The sequence below is a fragment of the Grammomys surdaster genome, unplaced genomic scaffold (assembly GCF_004785775.1).
Source record: "Grammomys surdaster isolate TR1022 unplaced genomic scaffold, NIH_TR_1.0 126313, whole genome shotgun sequence".
Classification (NCBI taxonomy): Eukaryota; Metazoa; Chordata; class Mammalia; order Rodentia; family Muridae; genus Grammomys; species Grammomys surdaster.
The window spans coordinates 10,375,980-10,402,200 of NW_021621113.1; the positions used below are offsets into that span (position 1 = coordinate 10,375,980).

The 26,221-nt window shown below is 53.1% G+C and overlaps 1 protein-coding gene across 3 annotated transcripts in view; it reads left to right on the top strand.

Moving 5' to 3' along the window:
- The window catches only part of Hspg2 (heparan sulfate proteoglycan 2), a 98,372-nt gene that overhangs the window by 61,719 nt on the left and 10,432 nt on the right, over window positions 1–26,221 (top strand). For 2 of the 3 annotated variants that reach the window (XM_028759597.1, XM_028759599.1), the window contains exons 38-77: window positions 1,044–1,171; window positions 1,273–1,359; window positions 2,573–2,631; window positions 2,790–2,954; window positions 3,059–3,169; window positions 5,334–5,434; window positions 5,517–5,697; window positions 6,248–6,373; window positions 6,447–6,599; window positions 6,678–6,820; window positions 7,119–7,254; window positions 7,339–7,493; window positions 7,808–7,958; window positions 8,623–8,768; window positions 8,852–8,987; window positions 9,446–9,597; window positions 9,727–9,862; window positions 9,954–10,105; window positions 10,708–10,837; window positions 11,033–11,184; window positions 11,502–11,640; window positions 11,724–11,875; window positions 12,412–12,547; window positions 12,660–12,811; window positions 13,690–13,828; window positions 15,545–15,696; window positions 15,882–16,026; window positions 17,066–17,211; window positions 17,501–17,642; window positions 17,989–18,140; window positions 18,524–18,665; window positions 18,770–18,910; window positions 19,455–19,589; window positions 19,754–19,935; window positions 20,505–20,700; window positions 20,901–21,080; window positions 21,316–21,576; window positions 23,016–23,205; window positions 24,452–24,549; window positions 25,049–25,315. In XM_028759597.1, the coding sequence (XP_028615430.1) occupies window positions 1,044–1,171; window positions 1,273–1,359; window positions 2,573–2,631; window positions 2,790–2,954; window positions 3,059–3,169; window positions 5,334–5,434; window positions 5,517–5,697; window positions 6,248–6,373; window positions 6,447–6,599; window positions 6,678–6,820; window positions 7,119–7,254; window positions 7,339–7,493; window positions 7,808–7,958; window positions 8,623–8,768; window positions 8,852–8,987; window positions 9,446–9,597; window positions 9,727–9,862; window positions 9,954–10,105; window positions 10,708–10,837; window positions 11,033–11,184; window positions 11,502–11,640; window positions 11,724–11,875; window positions 12,412–12,547; window positions 12,660–12,811; window positions 13,690–13,828; window positions 15,545–15,696; window positions 15,882–16,026; window positions 17,066–17,211; window positions 17,501–17,642; window positions 17,989–18,140; window positions 18,524–18,665; window positions 18,770–18,910; window positions 19,455–19,589; window positions 19,754–19,935; window positions 20,505–20,700; window positions 20,901–21,080; window positions 21,316–21,576; window positions 23,016–23,205; window positions 24,452–24,549; window positions 25,049–25,315 (5,947 nt within the window). The remainder of the gene's footprint in view (window positions 1–1,043; window positions 1,172–1,272; window positions 1,360–2,572; window positions 2,632–2,789; window positions 2,955–3,058; window positions 3,170–5,333; window positions 5,435–5,516; window positions 5,698–6,247; window positions 6,374–6,446; window positions 6,600–6,677; window positions 6,821–7,118; window positions 7,255–7,338; window positions 7,494–7,807; window positions 7,959–8,622; window positions 8,769–8,851; window positions 8,988–9,445; window positions 9,598–9,726; window positions 9,863–9,953; window positions 10,106–10,707; window positions 10,838–11,032; window positions 11,185–11,501; window positions 11,641–11,723; window positions 11,876–12,411; window positions 12,548–12,659; window positions 12,812–13,689; window positions 13,829–15,544; window positions 15,697–15,881; window positions 16,027–17,065; window positions 17,212–17,500; window positions 17,643–17,988; window positions 18,141–18,523; window positions 18,666–18,769; window positions 18,911–19,454; window positions 19,590–19,753; window positions 19,936–20,504; window positions 20,701–20,900; window positions 21,081–21,315; window positions 21,577–23,015; window positions 23,206–24,451; window positions 24,550–25,048; window positions 25,316–26,221) is intronic. The other variant, XM_028759598.1, reaches the window with a different exon arrangement.

Sequence of the window (26,221 nt, forward strand, 5' to 3'; positions counted from 1 at the left end):
TGGTGGTGATGGTGGTGATGATGATGGTGGTGGTGGTGGTGATGGTGATGGTGGTGATGGTGGTGATGGTGATGATGGTGATGGTGGTGATGATGATGGTGGTGGTGATGGTGATGGTGGTGATGGTGGTGGTGGTGGTGGTGGTGGTGGTGGTGGTGGTAGTGGTAGCGGTCAAACCTTGGTAAATATACCTTTCATGCATTTTTTGGAGTGGTATGTGTATGGCCTCACAGATACATGGCCAGGGCACAGATAGTTGACAGAGTCCCAAACTCAGTGTGAAACAAGGAACACACTATATTAACATCCCACATGAGGCTGTCTTTACAGAAGATTGTACGTGCTCCTTACTGGGTTTTTGGTTTTTGTGTATATGGGTGTTTTGCCTATGTCTGTGTACCATGTGCATGCCTGGTGCTTATGGAGTTCAGACAGGGGCATCGGGAGATTCCTTTGTATTGCAGATGGTTGTGAGACAGCATGTGAATTCTAGGAATTGAACTTGGGTCCTCTGGAAAGCAACCAGTATTCTTAACCACTGAGCCATCTCTCCAGTCCCCCTCTGTGTGTTTTTGTTTTTGTTTTTTTTCTACAGTGAAACATGTACCTTCGAGGCTCTGTGCCCAAATGTATACCTTTGCCCTTTGCTTTTCTTTAATATCACACACACACGCACACACACGCACACATACACACACACGCAAGAATGCACTCATGCGCTTGTCTGCTAATTTTTTTTCTGAGACAGCAGACTCAGTGTGTAGCCAAGAATGATCTTGACCCCCTGATCCTCCTGCGTCCCTCTCAAAGCCGATGTTGCCGACACATCACTAAGCCCAGGCCTAGATGAACGTTTTGATTTATCCAGGTCCCCATGGGTATTCTTTTCAGCACTGCTGACCTGATGGGCATCACTGTAATCAAATCCATATGTCCTTCCACAACTCGTCTTTAAGACATGTCTATAGGTCTATGGTTTCTGGATCAGGGTGTTAGATGAGTTTAGCTTCATGGCTGGTGTCTGACGCCCTTGTACCCTGCAGCGGTGTCAGCACAACACAGCTGGTGAGTTCTGTGAGCTGTGTGCAACTGGTTACTATGGAGATGCCACGGCTGGGACGCCTGAGGACTGCCAGCCCTGCGCCTGCCCGCTGACCAACCCAGAGAACATGTGCGTACTTTGCTCGGATCCGAGGATGAACTCCCACCGGAGGGTGGGAGGCAAGCTGGGACGGGGGCTCCTGGGGCCTGACATCTGCCTGCCTGCCCCAGGTTCTCCCGCACCTGTGAGAGCCTCGGAGCTGGAGGGTACCGCTGTACCGCCTGTGAACCTGGCTACACCGGGCAGTACTGTGAGCAGTAAGTAGGGAGTGGGAAGAGAAGGGGTGAGTGAGAGACGCCCAGGCCAGAGTCCTGCAGGGTGTGGCTCAGAAAAGTCTCTACCATGGCCCCCACTGTTCCAAACACTTCCCACGCTCATGCCGCCCTTGGGATGGATGAGCAGGTGCTTATGGCTCCGTTCTTCAGGCATATGGCTGTTCTTCTACCAGCTGGGATTGGGATAAACCTCTTAAATCATTTGGAGGTGTTTTGTTTTGTTGATAAGGCACGGGGTCTCACTGTGTAGCCCAGGCTACACTGCTTCCAGTGTTGACACTGCAGAGTGTGCGACTACCCTGAAAACTTCTTGAGTTCTTACTGTTCAGATTGTTATGTGCTATTCCTTGTGTGAAGAACATTGTAACCCCCAACCCCACCCCTTCCTGGCTAACTCCTCTCCGCCTTCAAGACTCAGCCTCTTGCATTTATTCAACACTTTTTGGAGGGTGGACAGGTTAAAACAGAGTCTCAGTGTAAGCCTAGACTGGCCTCCGACTCTGTGTAATCCAGACTGGCCTGAAATCTCAGCCTCCCAAATTACAGGTGTGGGTTTTGCCTTGCAGGGCTCAGCACATTTTTACTGAGCATCTATTATATGTCTGTGCGGTGTGCTGAGGTGCCGGGGATAAACTGGCAAACTGTGTCAGCCCTATGGAGTCTGCAACCCAAAATAGATGAACTGGAGGAAAAACAGCTATGAGATAAACATTTCCAAACTCGATTGGTTCTCTGGAAGCAATGTGCAGCATGCCCAAGGAGACCCGTGACAGCGTAGGAGCCATGCTTGGAGTGTCTCTGATCTCACTTCTCCCTGGGTCCACATGGACCCTGTTCCCTTCCCTCGTTCTCACTTTACATAAAGTTTGTCCCAGACCAGGGACCTTGCAGTGTCTCCTGCTGTGCCTCCACACTAAGCGTGGTGTCTGGTACACTAGCTCTCTAGTGAATGTTTGTTGAAAGAATGCTTTCCTGGAGAATAGCAGGCTTACCCTTCCATGGCCCAGCCTACTAGCAACTTCTGTCTCAGCTCCTTGAGGCCCTGTGTTAGAGCTTCCCCGGGCCGCAGAGTCCTTCTGGGATCCTGAACTTCCTCAGTATACCATGGGCAGCTGGCTGAGCTGGCTCCTCAAATTCCCTGTGAAACACCAGATCCCTTGAGGCTTACAGAGCTGGTCCCTGTTCCTCTTAACAGGTGTGCCCCAGGCTATGAGGGTAACCCCAATGTACAAGGAGGCCGGTGTCAGCCACTGAGTAAGTAGGACCATGGCCTAGGGTAGTGGGAGAGAGAGTTGTGGATCCTAGGGAGTGTGAGGGATGGAGTTCTGAGGTCGGGGACCTAAGGCTTTGGGAGACACTGTTTTATGCTGGAGCCTTCCTGGCTGAATGACCTCTTTCCACCACTCCTTTAGCAAAAGAGTCCCTGGAGGTTCAGGTCCATCCCTCTCGGAGTGTGGTTCCCCAAGGCAACCCACACTCACTGCGGTGCCAGGTCAGTGGGAGTCCACCGCACTACTTCTACTGGTCCCGTGAAGACGGGCGGCCCTTGCCCAGCAGAGCTCAACAGCGGCATCAAGGTACTCACGCATCTACTGCCTGCTCTGTCCCATGAGTCAGCCCTGTTCCTGTCCTACTGGGGGGCTCGTTGAGCTGGACCTGGACAAGTCTCTCCCCACCCCAGGCTCTGAGCTCCACTTCCCTAGCGTGCAGCCCTCCGACGCCGGCGTCTACATCTGTACCTGCCGAAACCTGATTCATACCAGCAACAGCAGGGCTGAGCTACTGGTTGCTGGTGAGTCCCCGCTTCCCTGTTCCCTCTAGAACCTGCCTAGAGAGGACGGTGTCTGGGGACAAGCATATTAGCTGTGAAGAATCAGGAAGATGATAGGTTCACACCTATTCCTGAGGCAGAATCCACAGGACTCACTATGAACCATAGGATGAAGGGAAAAGATACTGCCTTGGGTCTGGGTACCATTTACTGAGATGAGGAAGGCTCAACCTGTAAAGTATCTTTATTTGGGTTCCCCAAAGCAGAAACACTGTAGGATTCCAGCAAGGGAGGGGAACAGAGAAGAGAAGGTGTCAGACAGGGAGGACATGGTCAAGTGAACGACTGCTGTAAGCAGATTTTCCAGAGCCATTTAATGTGGATGAGGAAATTGGGAACTCCAAAGCCACTATGTCCTACTTGGTCTGTGTGTCCCAGCTTATCTTGGTCATTAGCTGAGTTTTATTCAGGACAGGCCCTGGATAGGACCCACCAAGCTCCAAGGCCAACCTGTCAAGCTGGGGCAAAGGCTTCTGGGAAAGCTGCTCATCCAACACTTTATAGAAAGTACAATATAGGCAGGGAAAAGACATGAAAGTCGGACTCTGACAAGACCGGTTGACAGAAGTGAGAACTGGAGTAGACACACAGAGCATGTGGAAACTCTTCTGAGGACCGTGGCTCAGAGCAGGGTGCCATGGCACCTACCTTTAATGCGCATGCTCAAGAGGCTGACACAGGTGGATCTACAGATGGAGGCCAGGCTGGACTATGTAAGCAAGACCCTGTCTAGGAGGGAAGAAAAGTCTTAACTCTGAAGAGAGATCAAGTAAGCAATGCAGAAGCATCTGGAGATACATGGAACTAAAGGGGATATTTTCAGACATGGAAATTTCTAGAGCAAATTGGTCAGTGAAGCAGGGGACGGGGATTGATATGATGTAGAAGGAAGTCCTCAGGAAGGATCCAGAGCTTTGAAATGCAGGGTGGAATGGGGACAGGCAGAAACATGGTCACATCCTTCAGGGACCAAAGAGGAATAAGGAAGAGTTAAACTGTGGGACGGGGAGGTGTAGACTAGGGGAGAGGGTTAGACTGGGTAGGAGGGGTAGACGTCATAAGGGAAGGTTAGACACTGGATGGGCATAGAAATACACCTGACTGACAGGTTCCGTCTTCTAACAAGTTAAATTGAAGCTATGGGCTTTAGGGTGGGAGGGTGGGTTGGCAGGTTGAGAGAGCTGGGAGGAAGTGAGAAATAGCTGTCTCGGGACTCAAACCGGAAGCAGATGGAGAAGCCAGAAAGTGTGAGGTACTGAGAGCTCATTTGTGGCCTGGGATGACCTCGGACCAGTCTCCTCCCACTGAACCACATGCGGCTGCTCAGGGAGAGACTTGGGAAGGTTCAGCCAGGAAGGTGCAGGGAGGCACCAGGAGATGGCATCGCAGCTGTACTAGGAAGGAAGAGATGGCCAAAGCTGTACTAGGAAGGAAGAGATGGCCAAAGGAGGTGGGCCGGGGATGTGACTTAGCTGGGAGAGAGCTTGCCAACAATGCACACAGCCTTGCATGTGGGTTTGAGATACGGCTCAGTGGTTAAGAGCATTTGTCGCTCTTTAGTGTAGGCTGCTTTACAGTCACCAGTAACTCCAGCTTCAAGCGGATCCGATACCCTCTTCTGGTCTCTGTAGGCACCTGTACTCACACTCACATGCATATGCACACACTATACATACACACACACACACATATATACATATATATAATATTAATTATATATCTATTACATGTTTTTATTTTATATGTTATATAGAGTTATGTTACATATTTATATATTTTTTAAAAGTACATATTATATAAAAACTAGATGTGGGAGCACAAACCTGTAATCCCAGCACTTGGGAAGTTGAGGCAGGAGGATCAAGAATTTAAGCTCATCCTTAGCTACAAAGGAATTTGAAGCCAGCCTGCAGTACATGAGACTCCATCTCAAAAGAAAGAGTACTCAAGGCACAGAGGCAGGAGGATCTCTATGAGTCTGAGGCCATCCTGGTCTACATAGTGAGTTCCAGGCCAGCCAGGGAAACAGAGGAAGACCTGTCTCATAGAAGGGGTCAGGAAAGCAGGCCTAAGAGAAAGTGCCAGAACCAGGACTTGGAGCTCACTGGAGACTTCCCACTCACAGAAGCTCCCAGCAAGCCCATCACGGTGACAGTGGAGGAGCAGCGGAGCCAGAGTGTGCGGCCTGGAGCTGACGTCACCTTCATCTGCACTGCTAAGAGCAAAGTGAGCCAACAGGGAGCAGTGGGGGAAGTCTTCTGGGCTCCCTGAGCCCACACATGTCTCTCACCCTGCTGCTGGCTTGCAGTCCCCAGCCTACACCCTGGTATGGACCCGTCTGCACAACGGGAAGCTGCCTTCCCGAGCCATGGACTTCAACGGCATCCTGACCATTCGCAACGTGCAGCCAAGCGACGCGGGCACCTACGTGTGTACTGGCTCCAATATGTTCGCCATGGACCAGGGCACAGCCACACTGCATGTTCAGGGTATGCCTTGTTGTGATCGGAGCCTGGCCTCTGGGCTCCCCTTATGTGCTCTAGGCTCTGAAGAAGTAGGACACAGAAGGACAAGCTGTATCTCAGCCCTCCTGAGGCGTATGTCCTGGTTGAGGTGACCCTAGTGAGGGAGCAGACACGGACTCTTGTTTGTGGTGATGAAAGCCAGAGGTGGGAGGGATTAGGGGGCGAGAAGTGAAGGGAAGATGGTGGAGGCCTGATGGTGGAGGCTGTCACCCCAGCGGTCGGAGGTTGAGACAGAAGTACTGTAAGATGGGGAGTCGGGGCAGCATTGTGAAGTCTCTTCAGAAAGAGGAGGGAGGGCGCCATGGACAGGTCTTAAGTAAGGAAGCAACAGGGCCCATGATGTTTCCAAAGCCCTCCCCAACCCTGACCCCCACTCCCACCCTCACCCTCAGCTACTGCATGGAGGAATGGCTATGCAGGGCTGGAATAGAAGCAGAGACTGGCAAGGGGCTATTGCTGCGAGTTGGAGGACAGTCCCCACCCTGACTGTGTCTTATCCTTGCTTTCTTGTTAGTCTCAGGTACCTCCGCTGCCCCGGTGGCCTCCATACACCCACCACAGCTCACCGTGCAGCCCGGACAACAGGCTGAGTTCCGCTGTAGCGCCACGGGGAATCCCACCCCCACTCTGGAATGGATAGGTGAGACTGGCTGTCCTGGGTGAGGAGGACAAGGGCCAGTCCCAGGGTATGCTGACCCATGTCTCCTGACCAGGGGGTCCTAGCGGCCAGCTTCCTGTGAAGGCTCAGATCCACCACGGCATCCTGCGCCTTCCAGCCATCGAGCCCTCGGATCAGGGCCAGTACCTGTGCCGTGCCCTCAGCAGTGCTGGGCAGCATGTGGCCAGGGCCATGCTTCAGGTCCACGGTGAGAGGGCAGGCCTTGAGGCGGGTGTGGGGCCGGGAGAGGCTCAGAGAGGCATCCTCACAGGGATTCTGTCTGCAGGGGGCAGTGGACCCAGGGTCCAGGTGAGCCCCGAGAGGACCCAGGTGTATGAGGGTCGCACGGTGAGGCTGTACTGCAGGGCAGCAGGGGTACCCAGTGCCAGCATCACCTGGAGGAAGGAGGGAGGCAGCCTGCCCCCACAGGTGAGCCAGCCCGGCTGTCCCGATAGAGTCCCAGCACTCATCTGCCTATCCCTCCATCCTCTTCCCTCCCTCCCTCCCTCCCTCCCTCCCTCCCTCAGGCTTCCTGAACCTCCTACTTAGACTCTATACTCCAGTCCCCCTCACATCCCACTCACCCCTTTATAGCCTAATTCCATGGTCCACAGTTCCATAGTGACTCGGTTCTAATAGTCTCCAATTCGTCTTGGTGTAGAGCTTGATCCTTCCAAGTCTGCCCTGCCCCCCTCACTAATACCTGAGGCTTCTCTCCATGTGGCAGGCCCGGTCAGAGAACACAGACATCCCCACACTGCTCATCCCAGCTATTACAACCGCTGACGCTGGCTTCTACCTCTGTGTGGCCACCAGCCCCACAGGCACCGCCCAGGCTCGCATTCAGGTGGTCGTCCTCTCAGGTATGGGGCCTCTCTCCGGGGCTGGCGTTATGGGAGAGGTGAGCTGAGGCTCTCTGAGGCATGCTTACTCTGCTGTGGCTACAGCTTCAGGTGCCAACTCAGTGCCAGTCAGGATCGAATCCTCGTCGCCATCTGTGACTGAAGGACAGACGCTTGACCTCAACTGTGCGGTGATGGGGTTGACCTACACCCAGGTCACATGGTACAAGCGAGGGGGCAGCCTGCCTCCCCATGCCCAGGTAGGAGGCTTTTCCAGCCTGGATTTGGTACTCGGGACAGAGGGCACAGGCTATGGATAGCCTGTGAGTGTATGTGTGTGGGGGTGGGGGTAGTGGGAAGAAAGGGGGAGTGGGAGGTGTCTTGGTGCTTCAGCTGCCAAGCCATCCTGCGGTCCTGCGGTGTAGTTCCAGGACATTTCCCTTCCTCCTGGCTCCCAGCCTAGTGTGAAAGGCTCAGGGTAGAGCCTGTGAGTTGGATGACTGAACTACTGTGGCTCAGAGAGAGTTGTAATCACAGCTACAGCCTCATTTTTACCTTTGTTCGCCTGGCCCAGGTCCACGGCTCCCGGCTGCGGCTCCCCCAGGTCTCACCAGCGGATTCTGGAGAATATGTGTGCCGAGTGGAGAGTGACTTGGGCCCTAAAGAGGCTTCCATTGTTGTCTCTGTCATTCACAGCCCTCATTCAGGCCCCAGCTACACCCCAGGTGAGGTGGCAGCAGAGCCGACAGGGACAGCTCTCCCAGGCACAGAGAAGGATGCCTGTGATCTCTCCAGGGCCATAAGGATGCAGGGGCATCCTGTCAGCCTCTGCTGTCTGCTCTGGAAGCCAGAAGTCTGGGGTGGAAGGAATGCTGGTCTAGCTTGCCTCAAGCTCCCGAAGGCTCTCCCTGTACACAGTAGTGTTGGCTTCCACACTGAGTCAGGCTGATATGGGTTCAAATCTGGGCTCTGCCCTTCATCAACCTTGAGGTGGTTCTTCAACCTCTGGCAACCCCATTTTCCTGTTCTGGGTAGACTGTGCCATTCGTAGACGACCCATTGGGTATGAGTGTGGTCTTAGCACCTGTCAGGTCAGGATATGCTTAGCTTGATGGGAACAGTAAAGTTGGGGTATGCATAGGTGATGCGGGCCAGTGAAGCATGCTGGGAAGCTATGGCAGGTGTTCTGAGAAGGGAGCAACATCATTACTATGCATATTCTTACCTGGACTAACAGAGAAAGTCCTTGGGTGCCTACATCTTGTCACCTTGAGGTCCTAAGGGTGGCAGAGTCCTGAGCTGGAAGTGGGCAAGGAAAGGGGACCCACTACTCCACTCAGGGGGGCAGAGGTTAAAGGCTGGGCCTCCAACTACCCTCTCTGTGCCCAGCCACTGGCAGCACTCCACCCATCCGGATTGAATCCTCGTCCTCCCATGTGGCTGAAGGACAGACCCTGGATCTGAACTGCATTGTGCCTGGGCAGGCACAGGTGTCATGGCGCAAGCGCGGAGGCAGCCTTCCTGCCAGGCACCAGGTAAAGCCTTCCTAGGGCCAGTCTGCTTTGGGGTGGGGGGACACTTTAAGCCCTGCCTAAACCCCAGTCCACCCCATTTGCAGACCCATGGTCCCCTGCTGAGACTACACCAGGTGTCCCCTGCCGACTCAGGCGAGTATGTGTGCCATGTCATCCTGGGCTCTGAGCACATGGAAACCTCTGTCCTGGTCACCATCGAACCTGCTGAGTCCATCCCTGGTGAGTGGCTCCCAGTGATACAGAAAGTTACAAGAGGCAAATGATTTTCAGAGTATGGCATCTCCATCTACGACTCCTACTGCTAGCTGGGGACAGGCGACCATCCGGACTCTGGCTTCAGGGCCCTGCCTAGGCAGACTGCTTTGTCTGAATGACCCAGGTCTTCCATCAAGGTCTTGTTGGCCATGTCTCTCCCTGGGTCTCCTGTCTCCCTTCTCCCTCCTAGCCTTACTGCCTGCCTGTCTTACTGTCTGTCTGTCTGTCTGTCTGTCTTTCTGCTTCCAGCTATGAAGAAAACTTGGGTTCCTCATTAGAATTATCTTCATCAGGGTCTCAAGACAGGGCTGTCAAATTTCTGAAACGGGGCTCTGACCTCAGATTACAAGGTTGAGCCAGCTCAGCTAAGAGGGAGTTTCATCCCTGTCTCTTGGAAAGTATCTGTTACCTTCCCCCTCCAGCCCCTGGACCTGTCCCTTCTGTCAGAATTGAGTCCTCATCTTCCACCGTGGCTGAGGGTCAGACACTGGATCTCAATTGTGTGGTGGCAGGACAGGCCCACGCACAGGTCACATGGTACAAGCGTGGGGGCAGCCTGCCCGCCCGGCATCAGGTACTCACTCCTAGAATGTGGAAGGGTCTGTGGGTGGTAGGCTATGTAGGGGTCCCAGCCTGGCAGGCAGGTATGGAGCCCCCGCTGGACTCCAGAAAGCCCTCTTATATCCCTGTCATGGCTGGCCAGGTCCGCGGCTCCCGCCTGTACATCTTCCAGGCCTCCCCAGCGGATGCTGGAGAATATGTTTGCAGGGCAGGCAATGGGCAGGAAGCCACCATCACAGTCACGGTCACAGGCAACCAAGGGGCCAACTTTGCCTACCGTGAGTAGCCCACTCGGCTGGGCTGGGATTTGGAGGGAGGGGAGGCTGGGGCAGCTTTAGAGAAGATGTCTGACTGTGACTTTCCCTCCAGCTCCTGGTAGCACGCCATCCATTCGCATTGAATCTTCTTCCTCTCACGTGGCTGAGGGGCAGACTCTGGATTTGAACTGCGTGGTGCAAGGACAGGCCCATGCCCAGGTCACATGGCACAAGCGAGGGGGCAGCCTGCCCGCCCGGCATCAGGTAAAGGATAAGAAGAATGCAGAGGAGCCAAGAAGAAGGGGGATTCTGGATGGGGGTGGTAGCATGGACCCCATCACCCAGTTGTGATGGCTAGACCCAAAGCCAGTGCCAGACTAGCCTAGGTATAAATCGTAGTAGTCTGCTACCCTGACCTTAGGCCAGGGGCCCAGCCTCTCTCTGCTGTAGGTTCAGGGTCTACAAGGAGATAGTGGCCCGTGTGCTCTCAAGACCAGTTCAGTTGTGTTTCCGCTCAGTTTGTGCATAGCGCATAGCTATTGTCACAGCTTGTCAGCTTGTGAGCTGGGGTTTACAGCCGTTGAGCCCACTGACTGCAGCACACCTCTGTGGGGGAGGGGGTGATTCCAATAGCCAGAGCAGCACGGCCGAGGGTCTTGACTGGGATGGACAGTGTGTTCTTAGCATTGTGGGAAAACGTGTACCAGTTCTCCAGGGCTTCTCCCAGCAGACCCCCACTCCTAGGACAAGACCCAGCCGACCCAGAGCTGATGGCCAAGCCGGGGGTGGGGGTGGCTAAAGAGCAGTTTGCAGATTATGTTGGTGTCCTGTGAGGAATCCCCCTGATGTCACCCTCTCTTGGCCAGACCCATGGCTCCCTGCTGCGGCTGCACCAGGTGTCTCCTGTTGACTCAGGAGAATATGTGTGCCGAGTGGAGGGAGGGCCCGTGCCTCTGGAGAGCTCTGTCTTGGTCTCCATTGAGCCTGCAGGCTCTGGTAAGTAGCCATGTTGAGAAGCAGATAGAGCTGGATACCACACACACACTGAGGCTCCTAGCTGCGGCCATGGCAGGACCTGGAGGTGACACAGCCTACAGCCTACCGTACCTCCATAAATCCAGGGGTCCCTGCCCCACAACACACACCCTTCTCTCTGCGGCTGGAGACCAACACTCTGCCCTCTGTTGCTAGCATTTGGGGTCACCCCTCCAGTCCGAATCGAGTCATCTTCCTCCCATGTGTCGGAAGGACAGAGCCTGGATCTGAACTGCCTTGTTGCTGGGCAAACTCACCCACAGATCTCCTGGCACAAGCGCGGGGGCAGCCTCCCTGCCCGGCATCAGGTAGGAGATGGGAAGCGAAGGAAGAGCCCAAAGATCCCTCGTAGCCGGGGAATAAAATAAAAGGTACAGGCTGTGAGCAGCCTTGGGCTGGTTCCTTCACCTCTCTGATCTTTAAGGTCATCTGTCGAGCGGATGTCCCTGTCATGAGTGCTGGCTCTGTTTGCATCGGTTGGCAGGCCCAAGGGGACTTAATGGGTCCTAAGCTGTGCAGTCACTAGCTAACTGGGCTGGGAGGGAGCCAGGGAGGATAACCAGAGTCTGGTGGGTGGCTGCCATGCTGGTCTCTGAGCCTGACGCCTCTATTCCCCTCCTCCCAGGTACATGGCTCAAGGCTGAGACTGCTCCAGCTGACCCCAGCTGACTCTGGGGAGTATGTGTGCCGAGTCGTCAGTGGCTCAGGCACCCATGAAGCTTCTGTCCTTGTCACGATCCAGCAGCACCTCAGCCCCTCCCACTGTGAGTGTCTCAGGGATGGCAGTGAATAGCAGGGGCGGGGAGGGGCCTAGCTGCACCCACAGGCTGCATTCTGTCTCTCGCAGCCCAGAGTGTGGTGCACCCCGTGCGCATTGAATCCTCATCACCTTCGCTGGCCAATGGGCATACCCTGGACCTGAACTGCCTGGTTGCCAGCCTCACCCCTCACACCATCACCTGGTATAAGCGCGGAGGCAGCTTACCCAGCCGGCATCAGGTACAGAACCAATAGACAGGACAGCAAGCAGGTAGGAGTGGATTCTAGCCCCTGGCCCTGTGCTCATTCAGTCACTCAACAAACACTGAGCATCTCCACTGGGTAGGCTTGGATTGGCGCTAGGGTATAGACCCATCCTGCTGGTCCTGGTTCCAGCTCCTCTGAAGAGGTTGCTGAAGCCACAGCTTGTGCCTGGTGCTGCTGACCCTAGTCAAGACTGATGTCAGCCCTCACATGGCTTGTGGTCTGAAGGGAATCTGACATTCTAAATGACAGAAGGATGTGACAAATGGGACCTACTGTGGGCACTCAGAAGGCCTTTGAAGGGGTGAGCTATAGGAACAACACAAACACTAGAGGGAGGCCCCTTCCATAGGACCCAGAGGGTGTCTGTCACACTAGGAGCCTCGAGAAGGCACTGAAGCTGCTGCTAGGCACCCAAGCCAGGTCAGGGAGGGGGACTTCTGGAGTCTGATGTTCACAGTGCCTGGCGATGCTTAGGTGCTGCTTCCATTCCCTGTCCTCTGTCCCCCCAGATTGTGGGCTCCCGCCTCCGGATCCCTCAAGTGACCCCTGCAGACTCCGGAGAGTACGTGTGTCATGTCAGTAACGGCGCTGGCTCCCAGGAGACCTCTCTCATTGTTACCATTGAGAGCAGAGGGCCATCCCATGGTGAGAAAGTGGTGGACAGGAGCTGGGCAGGTGAGCGCTGGGGAGCCAGAGGTCCCCAGCACTGTCAGTGTCACCTGACTGCATTCTCTCCTCTACCCTGCCCTGCCCCCAGTGCCCAGTGTCTCCCCACCAATGAGGATTGAGACCTCATCTCCCACCGTGACGGAAGGACAGACCCTAGACCTGAACTGTGTGGTGGTCGGGCGGCCCCAGGCCACCATCACATGGTACAAGCGTGGGGGCAGCCTGCCACTCAGACACCAGGTACCAAGAGCAACTGTGGTGTGGGGTGGCCCTTGGATCTCTCAGGGTGGCGGAGGGCTCAGTCTCATGCCTGGTGTACTCCAGCCATCTGGACTTTGGGTAGACAAAAGGCAGCAGCAGGCTAGTAATACAGCTCAACCGGTAGAGTGCTGCCTTGTGTGAGGATTTCCCCTCAAGCCCAACAATAAGCCTGGAGTTCTGCTGTGTTCTAGCACTCGGGCAGAAGGGAGAAGGACTGGAAGTTCAAAATGTACACTTTTGATGGCGCACACCTTTTTGGTGGCGCATGCTTTTAATCCCAGCACTTGGGAGGCAGAGGCAGGCGGATTTCTGAGTTTGAGGCCAGCCTGGTCTACAGTGAGTTTCAGAACAGCCACGGCTACACAGACAAACCCTGTCTGGGAGAGGGAGTGTTTCAAAGCTATCCTCTGCTGTATAGTAAAAAATCCAGGCCATTCTAGTCTATGTGGGGAACTTGAGTTCAGATCCCAGCACCCATGTGTAAGTAATGGCCAGGTATTGTTCTGCACCTACCTATAATCCCAACATTGAGGTGGGCAGAGACAGAGTGCTTCTGGACCTTGCTAGCTGCCAGTCTGGATGGCCAAACCTCAGCCTCAAAGCAACAAAACTAATGATAATGGAGAATACCAGGCACCCTCCTCTGTACATGTGCATGTGTACAGGCACACGTACCAGCACATGCACGTTTACAGACACCACGCTCAGACTCATACACACACACTCACAAAACCACATACACACAGAAATAAAAGAAGATATAACCTCAGCAGGCTCGTCAAGGGAAACTGGAGTCAGTGGGGGCCCTGTGGTTGCTGACCCTAGCTCTGTCCCTGCCCTATCTCCACCTGCCCCAGGCCCACGGTTCTCGTCTACGGCTACACCAGATGTCAGTGGCTGACTCCGGCGAGTATGTGTGCCGAGCCAACAACAACATTGACGCCCAGGAGACCTCCATTATGATCTCGGTCTCCCCCAGCGCCAACAGCCCCTCTGGTGAGTCTGACTTCTGATCCAGGAAAGGGACAGGAAGACACAGTTCTCTAGGAAGAACTCTTGAGTTGAGGCCCATGGACTTGGTCCGTGTAGGTGTGGGTGAGAGCAAAGGTTTACAGTATCTATGTTCAAGTCCTGCTATGTCACTCAGAACTGCGTAAGTTACATTTCGCCCCAAGCTTCAGTCTCTTTGACGGGGAAACAGGGAAACAGATTCACTCTGGGCCTGTAAAGCTTCATATCTATCTAAACGGCTCACAGCAGCCTTGTGCGAGAATTATAGTTAACAAGCCAGGCCTGGTGGTGAAGGCCTATAATCTCAGCTAGTTGGGAAGCTGAGACAGGAGAATCAAAAGTTCAAGGCCAGTCTATGCAACTTAGTGAGACTCTATCTCAAAACCAGAATGAGAAGGAGGTTGGAGATGTAGCTCGGTGCTGGCGCACATGCCCAGCACGCCAGAGACCCTAGGGTCAACCGAGTACTGCAGAAGAAAAAGGAGAAAGAAACTTGATTGGTAGGCTAGAAAGCTAGTTCAGTTGGTAAAGTGCTTGCCATACTACCGTGGGGACCTGAGTTAGAGCCCACATAAAAATGTTGGGTGTGATGCCATATGCTTGTTACCCTGGTGTGGGGGAAACAGAGACAGAAGGATTCAACTGTCAGCCATCGCAGCTGGCCTGGCGAGCACTCCAGGCCAGTAAGAGACCCTGTCTCAAAGGACAAGATTTAGCCAGCCTGGCTACTGAGTGAATCCATGTCTTCAGAATAAGTAAATACATAAATAAATACAAACAAATAAATCAGGATGAGTGGCTCTGAGAAACAGCACCTAAAGTTGGCCTCTGGCTGATACACATGCATTTGTGCACATGTGTACACACACACACTCTGGCTGATACACACACCTTCATGCATGAGTGTATATACACACACACACACACACATGAACACACACGAGCACACAATTACATTTTATGCCAAACATGACAACTTGGACCTGTAAATAAAAAAAAATAAAGTCCAGGGAGCTGGAGAGATGGCTTCCAATTCTTCTGATGTGTTTAAAGACAGCTACAGTATACTCATAAATAAAATGAATACACCTTTTTTTATTATTTATTTATTTTATGTATATGAGTACACCATTGCTCTCTTCAGACACGCCAGAAGAGGGCATCAGACCCCATTACAGATGGTTGTGCGCCACCATGTGGTTGCTGGGAATTGAGCTCAGGACCTATGGAAGAGCAGTCAGTGCTCTTAACCACTGAGCCATTTCTCCAGCCCATGAATAAATCTTTAAAAAAAAAAAAAAAAGCCGGACAGTGGTGGCACACGCCTTTAATCCCAGCACTTGGGAGGCAGAGGCAGGCGGATTTCTGAGTTCAAGGCCAGCCTGGTCTACAGAGAGAGTTTCAGGACAGCCAGGGCTATAAAGAGAAACCCTGTCTTGAAAAACCAAATAAATAAATAAATAAATAAACAAATAAGTATAGGCCATATAAAAGGATATTTTTATCATAACAGAATATGGAATTGGGAAGGTCAAATGAGTTGGTAAAGGATCTGGGCCCTTAGAGCAGAGCCTAGCATACTATTAGGTACTTGCCAAGGGGTAGCTAAGACTGGTTTTGGGCTACAGGTTTTGTGCGTTGTGGATCCTAAACCCCACTTGAGAATCTAACTCAGTCTAACCTGCTCTCCTCTGTCCTTAGCCGCTGCCAGCCCTGCACCCATCAGAATCGAGTCTTCCTCTTCACATGTGGCTGAAGGACAGACCCTGGATCTGAACTGTGTGGTCCCTGGGCAGGCCCACGCCCAGGTCACATGGCACAAGCGAGGGGGTAGCCTACCCACTCATCATCAGGTATGAAATGGAAATGAGAGATGTTGTCTGGGAACCTGGTTCGCTCCACCCAGGAGGGAGACCTGAGAGCCCTGAGGGGATGCTCGCTCACCCAGATGGGAGGCTGGACCCTGGCTCCCAACCTTCCAAGGCTCTTGCTTGACGTCTTACTCCTGCTCCTCTGACTCTGCCCCATCCCTGGCCAGGCCCATGGCTCAAGGCTGCGGCTGAACCAGGTGTCCCCGGCTGACTCCGGAGAATATGTGTGCAGCGTTCTGAGCAGCTCTGGCCCTCTGGAGGCTTCCGTCCTGGTCTCGATTACAGCGGCTGCCTCTAATGTCCACATCCCTGGTGAGGATCCCTGTATGGGTCTGGCAAAAGAGACAAGGGAGAAAGAATAGCAGCTCGGTTGAGCAAAAGAAAGGCGCTTTGAGACCTGGAGACAGCAGGCATCTGATTCACAGACTTCTGCCTCCTGTCTCTTACCTGCCCTTGATGTTACAGAACAGATGACCAGACTGTGTGGTGTGGGTCCTGTCTCTCTCAGGGGCTTGAGAATACAAGCTTGCAAGTGTGCCATCAGTGGGATTGAGTCCCAACATTCCCACCTGGGGATGTCACATCACACAAAGAATTTTGCCTCTCCACGTTGCTGTCCTCAATGGAAAAGGATAGGGGTTCCTTCCCTCTGTTATCTCACTGTACGGAGAATTCAGTGAGGTCTGTAAGACCTGGGCTTGTCCTGCAGGGTGTTAGCAGTCACTTGAGATGTGTCTCGAACAGTATGTACTAGCTGTGGCATAGTAACAACTGTGGCACCTCAGATCTGTTATGGTTCATGGTAGTTATCACTAGGGTGGGGCTAAGGACTTCAAAGTTTTAAAAGTGATGCAATTAAAGGAAAACACAGGAAATGAGAGCGTGGGGAGCTGGGACCAGGCCACGATGGAAACATCAGGTGCGATGTCTGAGTGGTCAGTTGCTAGATACCAATCCTCACTGTATTCGTGTAAAGTACATTTCATCCTGTTAGCCCTGAGGCGGGACGATCAGTCTCCATTTTACAGCTGAGGAAATGGAGGCACAGAGGTAGCTTTCCAAAAGTCACACATTAAATGGCCATGCTGGGAGTTGACCTAGTGTGGTCTGGCTCCAAGGTCTGAGTTCTTAATGACTCTGAGTGTCAGCGACTCTGTAGAGGGGCCTGGCACAGTGACTCTGAGAGTTCAAGGTTGCCAGGGGTGGGCGTAGGGTGGACTAGGAGAAAGAGAACCCCCTCCCCCATCCTCAGAGAGCTCTACACTCTGGATCTGAAAGGCCTGGAAAAGAAAAGAAGCCCTGGAATCTAGTCTACACAGTCGGCTAAGAGGCCTTAATCACTGACCCCTAGGTGGAGTTCCGCCCATCCGCATCGAGACTTCCTCCTCCAGAGTGGCTGAGGGTCAGACCCTGGATCTAAGCTGTGTGGTTCCTGGGCAGGCCCATGCCCAGGTCACATGGCACAAACGTGGAGGCAGCCTGCCCGCCGGGCACCAGGTACAGAGCCTGGGAAGTGAAGCATATACCGCCTCTTGCCCATTTCCTGAGTCCATCCTTAAAGGGAGCTTGGCCCCAGCTGTCAGTGATAGTTTGGGGAACTTTGTACAGCCACTAGGGACAAGTGGTTGCACACAGACTGGATGCAACAGAGCCACCACCTTGCTATAAGAGAAGACACCACTTCTCGAAGATCCTACTTCCTGAACTGTCTATTGCATAAGGCAGAGTTTTGACTAGCCCAGGGTTGGACTTCCCAGCCCTTCTCCAGTCTCTCCCCTCTGTGTAGGTCCATGGCCACATGCTGAGGCTCAACCGTGTGTCCCCAGCGGACTCTGGCGAGTACTCATGCCAAGTGACTGGCAGCTCAGGTACCCTGGAAGCTTCTGTCCTGGTCACCATCGAGGCCTCTGAACCCAGTCCTATCCCTGGTAAGTGACAAGTGACTGTGGATGAGGTACTCCTCTCTGCCTTGAATTCTGGGATTATGGACAGTTGTCAGCGCACCTGGCTAGGCTGGGCATTGGCTTTGCTATGGCTGGGGATCAAGCCCACCTAGGTCAAAGCTCCCATGATCTGTGTCTGGGTCGCTAGTCCTTCAGTCACCCTAAATCAATGGAAATCCAGTCCTGTGTCTCAAGAAGACACTGCAGACCCAGGGAAGGGGACTTTTTTGGTTGATGTGGCTCAGCCATGTCACCTGTAAGAGAAGCACCACAGATAGGTCCTTGTCCTTACACCAGGAGCCTTACCTGTTCCCCATCCCTGTGCCAACAGCCCCGGGACTGGCCCAGCCTATCTACATAGAATCCTCCTCCTCCCATTTGGCTGAAGGGCAGACTGTGGATCTGAAATGTGTGGTACCAGGGCAAGCCCATGCCCAGGTCACATGGCACAAACGGGGGAGCAGCCTGCCCGCCCGACACCAGGTAACTAGATCAGGACGGGGAGAAACCCAGGGTAGGCGTGGTCTCCTCATAGTCTCCTCTGCACCTGAACCTAATGCAGACTCCAGCATTCATGGGATCTCGGGAACCAGATATCTGTCAGGGAATCGTTCCCCAGACTAAGAGACCAGCTGCTGAGACCTGGGCTTTTCACCCCAGCATTGTTTGGCAGCTAGCATCTGAACGAGTTTCCTCCTCAGTAAAGAGAGTGTGTTGATTTCAGAGATTCCTGGCAGCATGCAGGAAGTTCCTTTAGTCCCACAGCTGGAGGCCTTACTCCTGAGTCTCTGGAGAAGCAGCCTTGCTTGGGAACTTGCCTCATTCTCCAGAACCCTTGATGGCTTCCTTCTCTTTCTCTCTGGCAGACTCATGGCTCCCTGCTGAGGCTCTATCATATCTCCCCTGCTGATTCCGGCGAGTATGTGTGCCAACTGGCTGGTAGCTCCCGCCCTGAGCATGAGGCTTCCTTCAAGATCACAGTACAGGCCAATGAAGGGTCTTCCTACCGTGAGTGTGGGGAATGCCAGGAGTGGGGAAGGGAGCCTGGAGCCTAGGCAGAGCCTACCTGGGTAGAGCCAGCCTACCCTACTGATCCTAGTATCTGACCACAGGCCTCAGAAGCCCTGTCATCTCCATTGAACCACCCAGCAGCACGGTACACCAGGGTCAAGATGCCAGTTTCAAGTGCCTTATCCATGAGGGAGCAACGCCCATCAGCCTTGAGTGGAAGATGCGGAACCAAGAGCTGGAGGGTGAGTGACTGACTGCCTGGGCTGAAAGCAAGAGGAAGGGCCATCTGGTGTGGCAGTCAGGGTCCATACCATACTCTGAATAAGGCTTGAACCCAACCATGTAATGATGCAGCAGGACCCAGGAGACTCCAAGGACTCCCGCTTTCTGCCATCTTTGACTTCAAGTCCCATGCCCAGGCACAAAGCATCCACAGTGGGCTATCCATCCCTAGCCTTCCTTTTTAGTGTTGATGTGATAAAATACCCAGATGAAAGCAACTGGGGCCTTTGGGAGTGGACTTATTTCAGGTCCCAGCTTGGGGATTATAGTCCATCAAAACAGGGAAGTCAAGGTGGCAAGAGCTTAAAGCAGCTGCTCATTAGCTTCCACAATCAGAAAGCAGAGCGATGAATGAATGAATGAATGAATGAATTCCCCTATGGGTCTTCCATGCTAATTAACCTATTCCAGATAATCCCTCACAGGCCTGTCTCCTAGATGATTTTAGATCCCGTCGAGAGACAGGTGACACTAACATTGCACTTTCCCAATGCCACCCTACAGACAACGTCCACATCAGCCCCAACGGCTCCATTATTACCATTGTGGGTACCCGGCCCAGCAACCATGGAGCCTATCGCTGCGTGGCTTCCAATGCCTACGGTGTGGCCCAGAGTGTCGTCAATCTCAGTGTGCATGGTAAGAGACACCAACCCACGGCCCTGCCCCTCTTGCCAGCCCAACTTCTCCAGGTTTAAAGCCTGCCCCACCACTGCCCACCCTGTGAGTTAATTTTCATATATGTGGTATTCAGCTGTGGACTCAGATGTAACCCAAAGCTCTGCGTGTCATTTTTCTCTCAGGGCCCCCTATGGTGTCTGTGCTCCCTGAGGGCCCTGTTCATGTGAAAATGGGGAAGGACATCACCCTGGAGTGCATCAGTTCTGGGGAACCCCGCTCTACCCCACGTTGGATCCGACTCGGCATCCCTGTCAAGTTGGAGCCGAGGATGTTTGGGCTCATGAATAGCCACGCGATGCTGAAGGTGAGCTTGGTTTGTTCCGTGTGTTCGTCTGAGGTCCTTTCTAAGACCTGATGACTGAAGCAGGTGTCGAGAGGGAGGATAAGTAGATGGACAGAGAAGAGGAGGGAGGAGGAAGACGGGAAGGAAGACGGAGTGGCACAGAAGCCTGGGGGGTCGGGGGGGTGGAGACAGGTGATTGAGTGATAGTTAGGTTGGTACCTAAGCAGATGGACAGACTCCACAAGAAGTTGGGAGGGTGAACCATCCAGCAACACACAGAGGAGCTAGAAAGAAAGGCATCAGGGAAATGTAGGTCAGTTGGGGAAGGGCTTGCCTACCGTGAGCCAAATCCTGCCCTCAGTTCCTAGCAGTGCATAAATAAATCATGGAGGCATATGCCTGTACTTGAAGCATTCAGGGTGTGGAGGCAGGAGACTCAGGAGATCAAGATCATCAAGGGTAGAGTTTGAGGCCAGCCTGGGCTACATGAGACCACTGCTCAGAAAACAAGCAGTAATCACAATTCAAAGGAAGGGACCCATGTCCAAGTTTTATGCTGTGCACCCCCAAACCTAACTTCTTTCTTTTAGATCGCGTCAGTGAAGCCATCAGATGCAGGCACCTATGTGTGCCAAGCCCAGAATGCCATAGGCATGGCACAAAAGCAGGTGGAGCTGATTGTTGACACTGGCACCGTGGCCCCGGGATCTCCCCAGGTCCAAGTTGAAGAAGCTGAACTGACCTTGGAGGCTGGCCACACGGCCACTTTACACTGCTCAGCCACAGGTGTGGAGTGGTGGGGACCTGCAGAAAGGCAGATCAGTGCTGTGCCGGGGCTTGACTGCATCTGAAGATTCTCACATCCCAGAAACATCCACTTAGCTGGTCCCTGGAGGGACGAATCACTTAGGTCCTTTTCCTATCACCCCCATACTTGATTGGTCCCTGGAACAACCTAGTGACCAGTCCCATCTTCAACCCCATAGGCAACCCCCCGCCCACCATCCACTGGTCCAAGCTGCGTGCCCCACTGCCCTGGCAGCACCGGATAGAAGGCAACACACTGGTCATTCCCCAGGTGGCCCAGCAGGACTCAGGACAGTACATCTGTAATGCCACCAACTCTGCTGGGCATGCTGAAGCCACTGTTGTCCTGCATGTAGAGAGTAAGTGTCCCATACCTTCTCCTTAGACTTCGGTTGTGTGGAGGCCTATGTTCTCCTGCCAACCTCCTCCTTGGGCAGAACCCAGGATTCCCATCCATCTAGAGGACTCCAGAGCCTGCCCTGGCTGCCACCCATGTCTCCCCTCGGACCCTGTGTGCTTGTTTGTGCTACTTGGATCCAGCTTCCCACTGTGACCTCTGCTCTTTCCCACCTGGCCTGTTTGCGTATCCTTTAGGTCCTCCATATGCTACCATAATTCCAGAACATACCTCAGTACAGCCAGGGAAACTGGTTCAGCTGCAGTGCCTGGCTCACGGCACACCCCCACTCACCTACCAGTGGAGCCTAGTGGGTGGCGTTCTCCCTGAGAAGGCAGTTGCCAGGAACCAACTGCTGCGCCTGGAGCCCACAGGCCCTGCAGACTCTGGCCGCTACCGCTGCCAAGTCTCCAACAAGGTGGGCTCCGCGGAGGCCTTTGCCCAAGTGCTGGTCCAAGGTAAGCAACCAGAGTCTCAGTGGGAAGCCAGGAGTCAGCGTCTCCACAGGCCTTTACTGACCACAAGTACACTTGGGATAGAAAGGCCTCCTCCTGTTTACCCATCTTCAGTGAGAGTCCTTCTCTAAGGCCCAAGGCAGCTTCCATATCCAGGAAACCCCTCCCTCCATTCCTGTTCTCGGATCTCTAGCTTTCAATCTGCTTTCTACCTACTCTATACTTACCAGGAAAGTTCCATCATCTGCCAGACAGGAAGGACACTCAATGTAGGGCCTGGACCACACTGTCCCAGAAACCCCTAGCTTGTCCACCACAGGCCCAGAGAAAGTGAAAGTGAACACGTAACTGAAACAGAGCAAGTGACAGGACCATCTCTTACAAGCCCAGGATCCCAGTGTATCTATGACAACATCCCTGTGGCCTCCTACAGAGCCACACAAGCCTTGGGACACGAAATTCTAGGAGAAACAGAGCACCTAGCTTACTGGTCAGGAGCCTGGACTGTGGCCTCAGAGATAACTTTAGCTAAGTTGTCTCACCTTGAACCTCAGTGTTTTGGGCTTTTTTTTTTTTTTTTCATCTTTCAAGAGCAAAAGAAAGTGTCCCCTTCCCAATCATCCCTGTCTTAAGTCACCTTCCCTGCCCAAGGATCCAGACTCTGAGAGACAGAACTCAGCCTCACAATGGCCCTTACATGTGTCAAATTCATGACTGTGTCAGCAAACAGGCCAGGCGAGTGGTTCTGTATTGCAAGGACTTTGTTGTCTGGTTGGAGAGGCTGCCAGAAGAATGTCCCTTGAATTATTGAGATGAGGGTGTCCTGGTACCCAGGCGAGTCAGAGATATGCTATATTAATGTGTTCAAAAGAACCGTCCATGTCAGATGTAACAGTGTGTACCTTTGTCCAAGCTCATCAAGACACTAGGCTGCGGGAACACTTGAGCCTAGGAGTCTAGTACCAGTCTGGCCAACAGATGAGAGTTCTCATCTCAAAATCCTATCCTAAAACCTCACGTGATGCCGGGCAGTGGTGGCGCCCGCCTTTAATCCCAGCACTTGGGAGGCAGAGGCAGGCGGATTTCTGAGTTCGAGGCTATCCTGATCTACAGAGTAAGTTCCAGGACAGCCAGGACTACACAGAGAAACCCTGTCTCGAAAAACAAAAAACAACAACAACAACAAAAAAAAAAATCTCACGTTGATTAGGCTGAGTTTGTGGCTTAGTAGGTAGAGAGTGATTTAGCGTGCAAGTTCGATCCCCAGTACCACATTGACTAGATGTGGGGACACTGGTCTGTAATCCCAGCACTCAGGCAGGGAAATCAAAGTTTGAGGTCAGGTCAGCCTTAGCTACATAGTGAGTCTGAAGATAGCCTGTGCTATATGAGACATGTGCTCAATCAGTCAATGAATAAAAGAATCTCAAATGTCTCCACAGGCTCCTCTGGCAATCTCCCGGCAGGATCCACACCTACTGTGCAAGTCACCCCTCAGGTAGAGACCAGGAACATAGGGGCCAGCGTTGAGTTCCACTGTGCTGTACCCAATGAGCGGGGCACTCATCTTCGTTGGCTCAAGGAGGGTGGTCAGCTGCCTCCTGGACACAGCGTACAAGATGGAGTCCTCAGGTGAGTCCGGTGTTGGGCGAGGACTGGTCTCAGTCCCGCCCCCCAAGCCCTTCCCCTGCAGCCTAAGGCTCAGTGAGACTGAGTCACTTTACCTGCCTATGGGGCCGACCACAGAGCAATGTCCTCGAGTGAGCTGCTGGTCCTCTCTGGGCCTTAGTTTTCACAGCTGTAGGTTATGAAATTGAAGTACTGTGGTCTCCAAAACACTAAATGCTTTCCTTACGACCGGAAGGCCATCTGCTAGCGGTGGCCAGTGTTCCTTCGCTTCTGGTTTGGCTTGCTTTTGGGTATTAAATTTCTGAGACCAGGTCTCACTCTGCAACTCAGGCTAGCTTGAAACTCACTATGTAGATCAGATTAGCCTCTTAACTAGCTGTGATCCTCCTGCCTCAGCCTGTCAAGTACTGGGATTACAGATGTGAGCCACTGTGTCCATCTCTGCATTCCTACTAGTATTCACGGCAAGCAAATGGCTCTGGGGTCGGAGATCTGCAGCTCGGTCTCTGTGAGACCTTGAGCCAGTGTGACAGTGAGCCTTAGAGCATACAATCTGTCTGAGATGGGCGTGGTAGCCAGACCTCGGGGCACAGGCCTGTAGTAGGGAGACTGAAGGAGGTGCATCCTGAGTTCAAGGCTACAGAGTAAGTTAAGGCCAGCCTGGACAACATAACTGAGAGCATGTTTCAAAATAGTGAAAATGGAAGGAAAGAGTAGCTCAGTGCTAAAGCACTGTCCTGCCAAGGTGAGGACTAACGTTCAATCAAAATTACACAGATAGATGATAGATAGATAGATAGATAGATAGATAGATAGATAGATGGATAGATGGATAGATGGATAGATGGATAGATGGATAGATGGATAGATGGATAGATGGATAGGTGGATAGATAGACAGATAGATAGATGGGGTAGATGGGTACGGTGCATCATCCTGCCCACCTGCATCCTGGTCTCTGATGCTGACCCTGGAGCTGGTTTAGCTCATGTTTGTGTGTGCATGTCTGCATGTGTGTCTGTATGTGTGCATGTGTATAAGCATGTATTTGTGTGTAGATCAGAGGACAATTTTCAGGAGTCAGTTCTCCTCTTCCATCATGTAGAACCCAGGGATTAAATTCGGGTCACCCGGCTGAAGGACGAGCGCCTTTATCCACTGAGCCACATCTCATCGGCCCCACGTTGTTGTAACTCACAGCAGCAAAACTGTTGGCTTTACCTCTGACAGTACTCTTCTTTCTTCTCAGAATCCAGAACTTAGACCAGAGCTGCCAAGGGACATATGTTTGTCAGGCCCATGGGCCTTGGGGACAAGCCCAGGCCACTGCCCAGCTAATTGTTCAAGGTAGGAGGTGGCTTCAGGCCTCTACAAAGAGCAGGGCCAGAGATGAGACAGGAAAGGGCGATGCAGGGGCCCCGTCTCTGCTCCTCAAGAAGCCCCGGAAACATGCATGATTACATTCCTTGCTTGCACCTTGCATGGAGCAGTGGGCGTGACCAGTATTGCAAGGACCGGAAGGGAGATGGGTACATGAGTGGGTCCTCAGCAGAGCAGTAAAGGCTGAATTAGCAGCTGCTTGGGTGCATGAATAAACAGAGGCTTGCTGAGGGATGCGTGAGTCAGCCAGGAGATGTCACACGTGATAGTGGCTCCAATCCCTCTTCCAAACTTGACCTCAGCCTGGACCGGCTCTCCTCCCTGCCCCTCCACTCATTCCTGCCTCTCCACACAATCCTGCCCCTCCCCCAACCTGGCTTACCACCCCGCCCTTCCTCACCACCCCACCCCTACCCACTACCCCGCACCTCCCCTAGCCTGGCTCACCGCTCTGACCCTCCTCCAGCCTTGCCCTCAGTACTGATCAACGTCCGCACCTCGGTGCACTCGGTGGTAGTCGGCCACTCTGTGGAGTTTGAGTGCTTGGCCCTGGGTGACCCTAAGCCTCAGGTGACATGGAGCAAAGTCGGAGGGCGCCTACGGTCTGGCATCGTGCAAAGCGGAAGTGTCATCAGGATTGCCCACGTGGAGCTGGCTGATGCAGGACAGTACCGCTGTGCGGCTACCAACGCTGCTGGCACCACCCAGTCTCATGTTCTACTGCTGGTACAAGGTAGAGACACTGAGGGACTGTGGAAGGGACCTGGTAGGGACAGGACCCTGAAATGCTGTGTCACCCCTCTGCTTTCCTGGGGGGGGGGTCTTCTCGTGTCCGTTTTTAAGGGATGGCTTTCCCAGCAGATGAATGGATGTGAGTGTTTGCAGAGCAGGCTGCTTGCCAAGGGCTATCAAGAAGAAAACGTAGGCCTGGTGTGGTGGTGCATGCCTTTAATCCCAGCACTCTGGGGAGACAGAGCCAGGTGGAGCCTTGGGCTTACTGATCCCAGAGGCAGAGGCAGGCCAATCTCTGTGAATTTGAGGCCAGCCTGGTCTACATATCATCTTCTAGGGCAGCTAGAGGTGCATAGTGAGATCTTGTCTTCAAAAATAAAAGTGAAAATAAAAAAAAAAAAGAGGAGGAGGAAGAGTAATGGGAGAAAGGAGAGCAGGAGGAGGAGAAGGAGGAGGGGGAAAGTAGCCCTTACTCAGATGGAGGAGACCCATACCCTAGTCTGATGGTCGACTTTACGGAAACAGAGGATGTGAAACCAGGAGTGTCATGCACACTTCCCATCCCAGCACTCAGGAGACTGAGGAAGAAAGATCCCGGGTTTGAGGCCAGCCTAGGCTACATAATAAGATACCATCTCAAAATAAATCAATCAACATACACTTATACACCTATAATCCAGCACCTCCAAGATGAAGGCAAGAGGATTCATAAGTTTAAGGCCACCCTGTGCTACACAGAGCAGGTAGAGACGTAGCCTGGGCTACGAGAGACCTAGCTTTTTAAAAAGCGGGAGTGGAGACAGCATAAAAATACTTGCTGCCAAGCTCCAGGATCCACATGGTGGAAGATGAGAACTGACTGCTGGAAGTTGCCCTCTGACCTCCATACATATACCATGGCATGTGG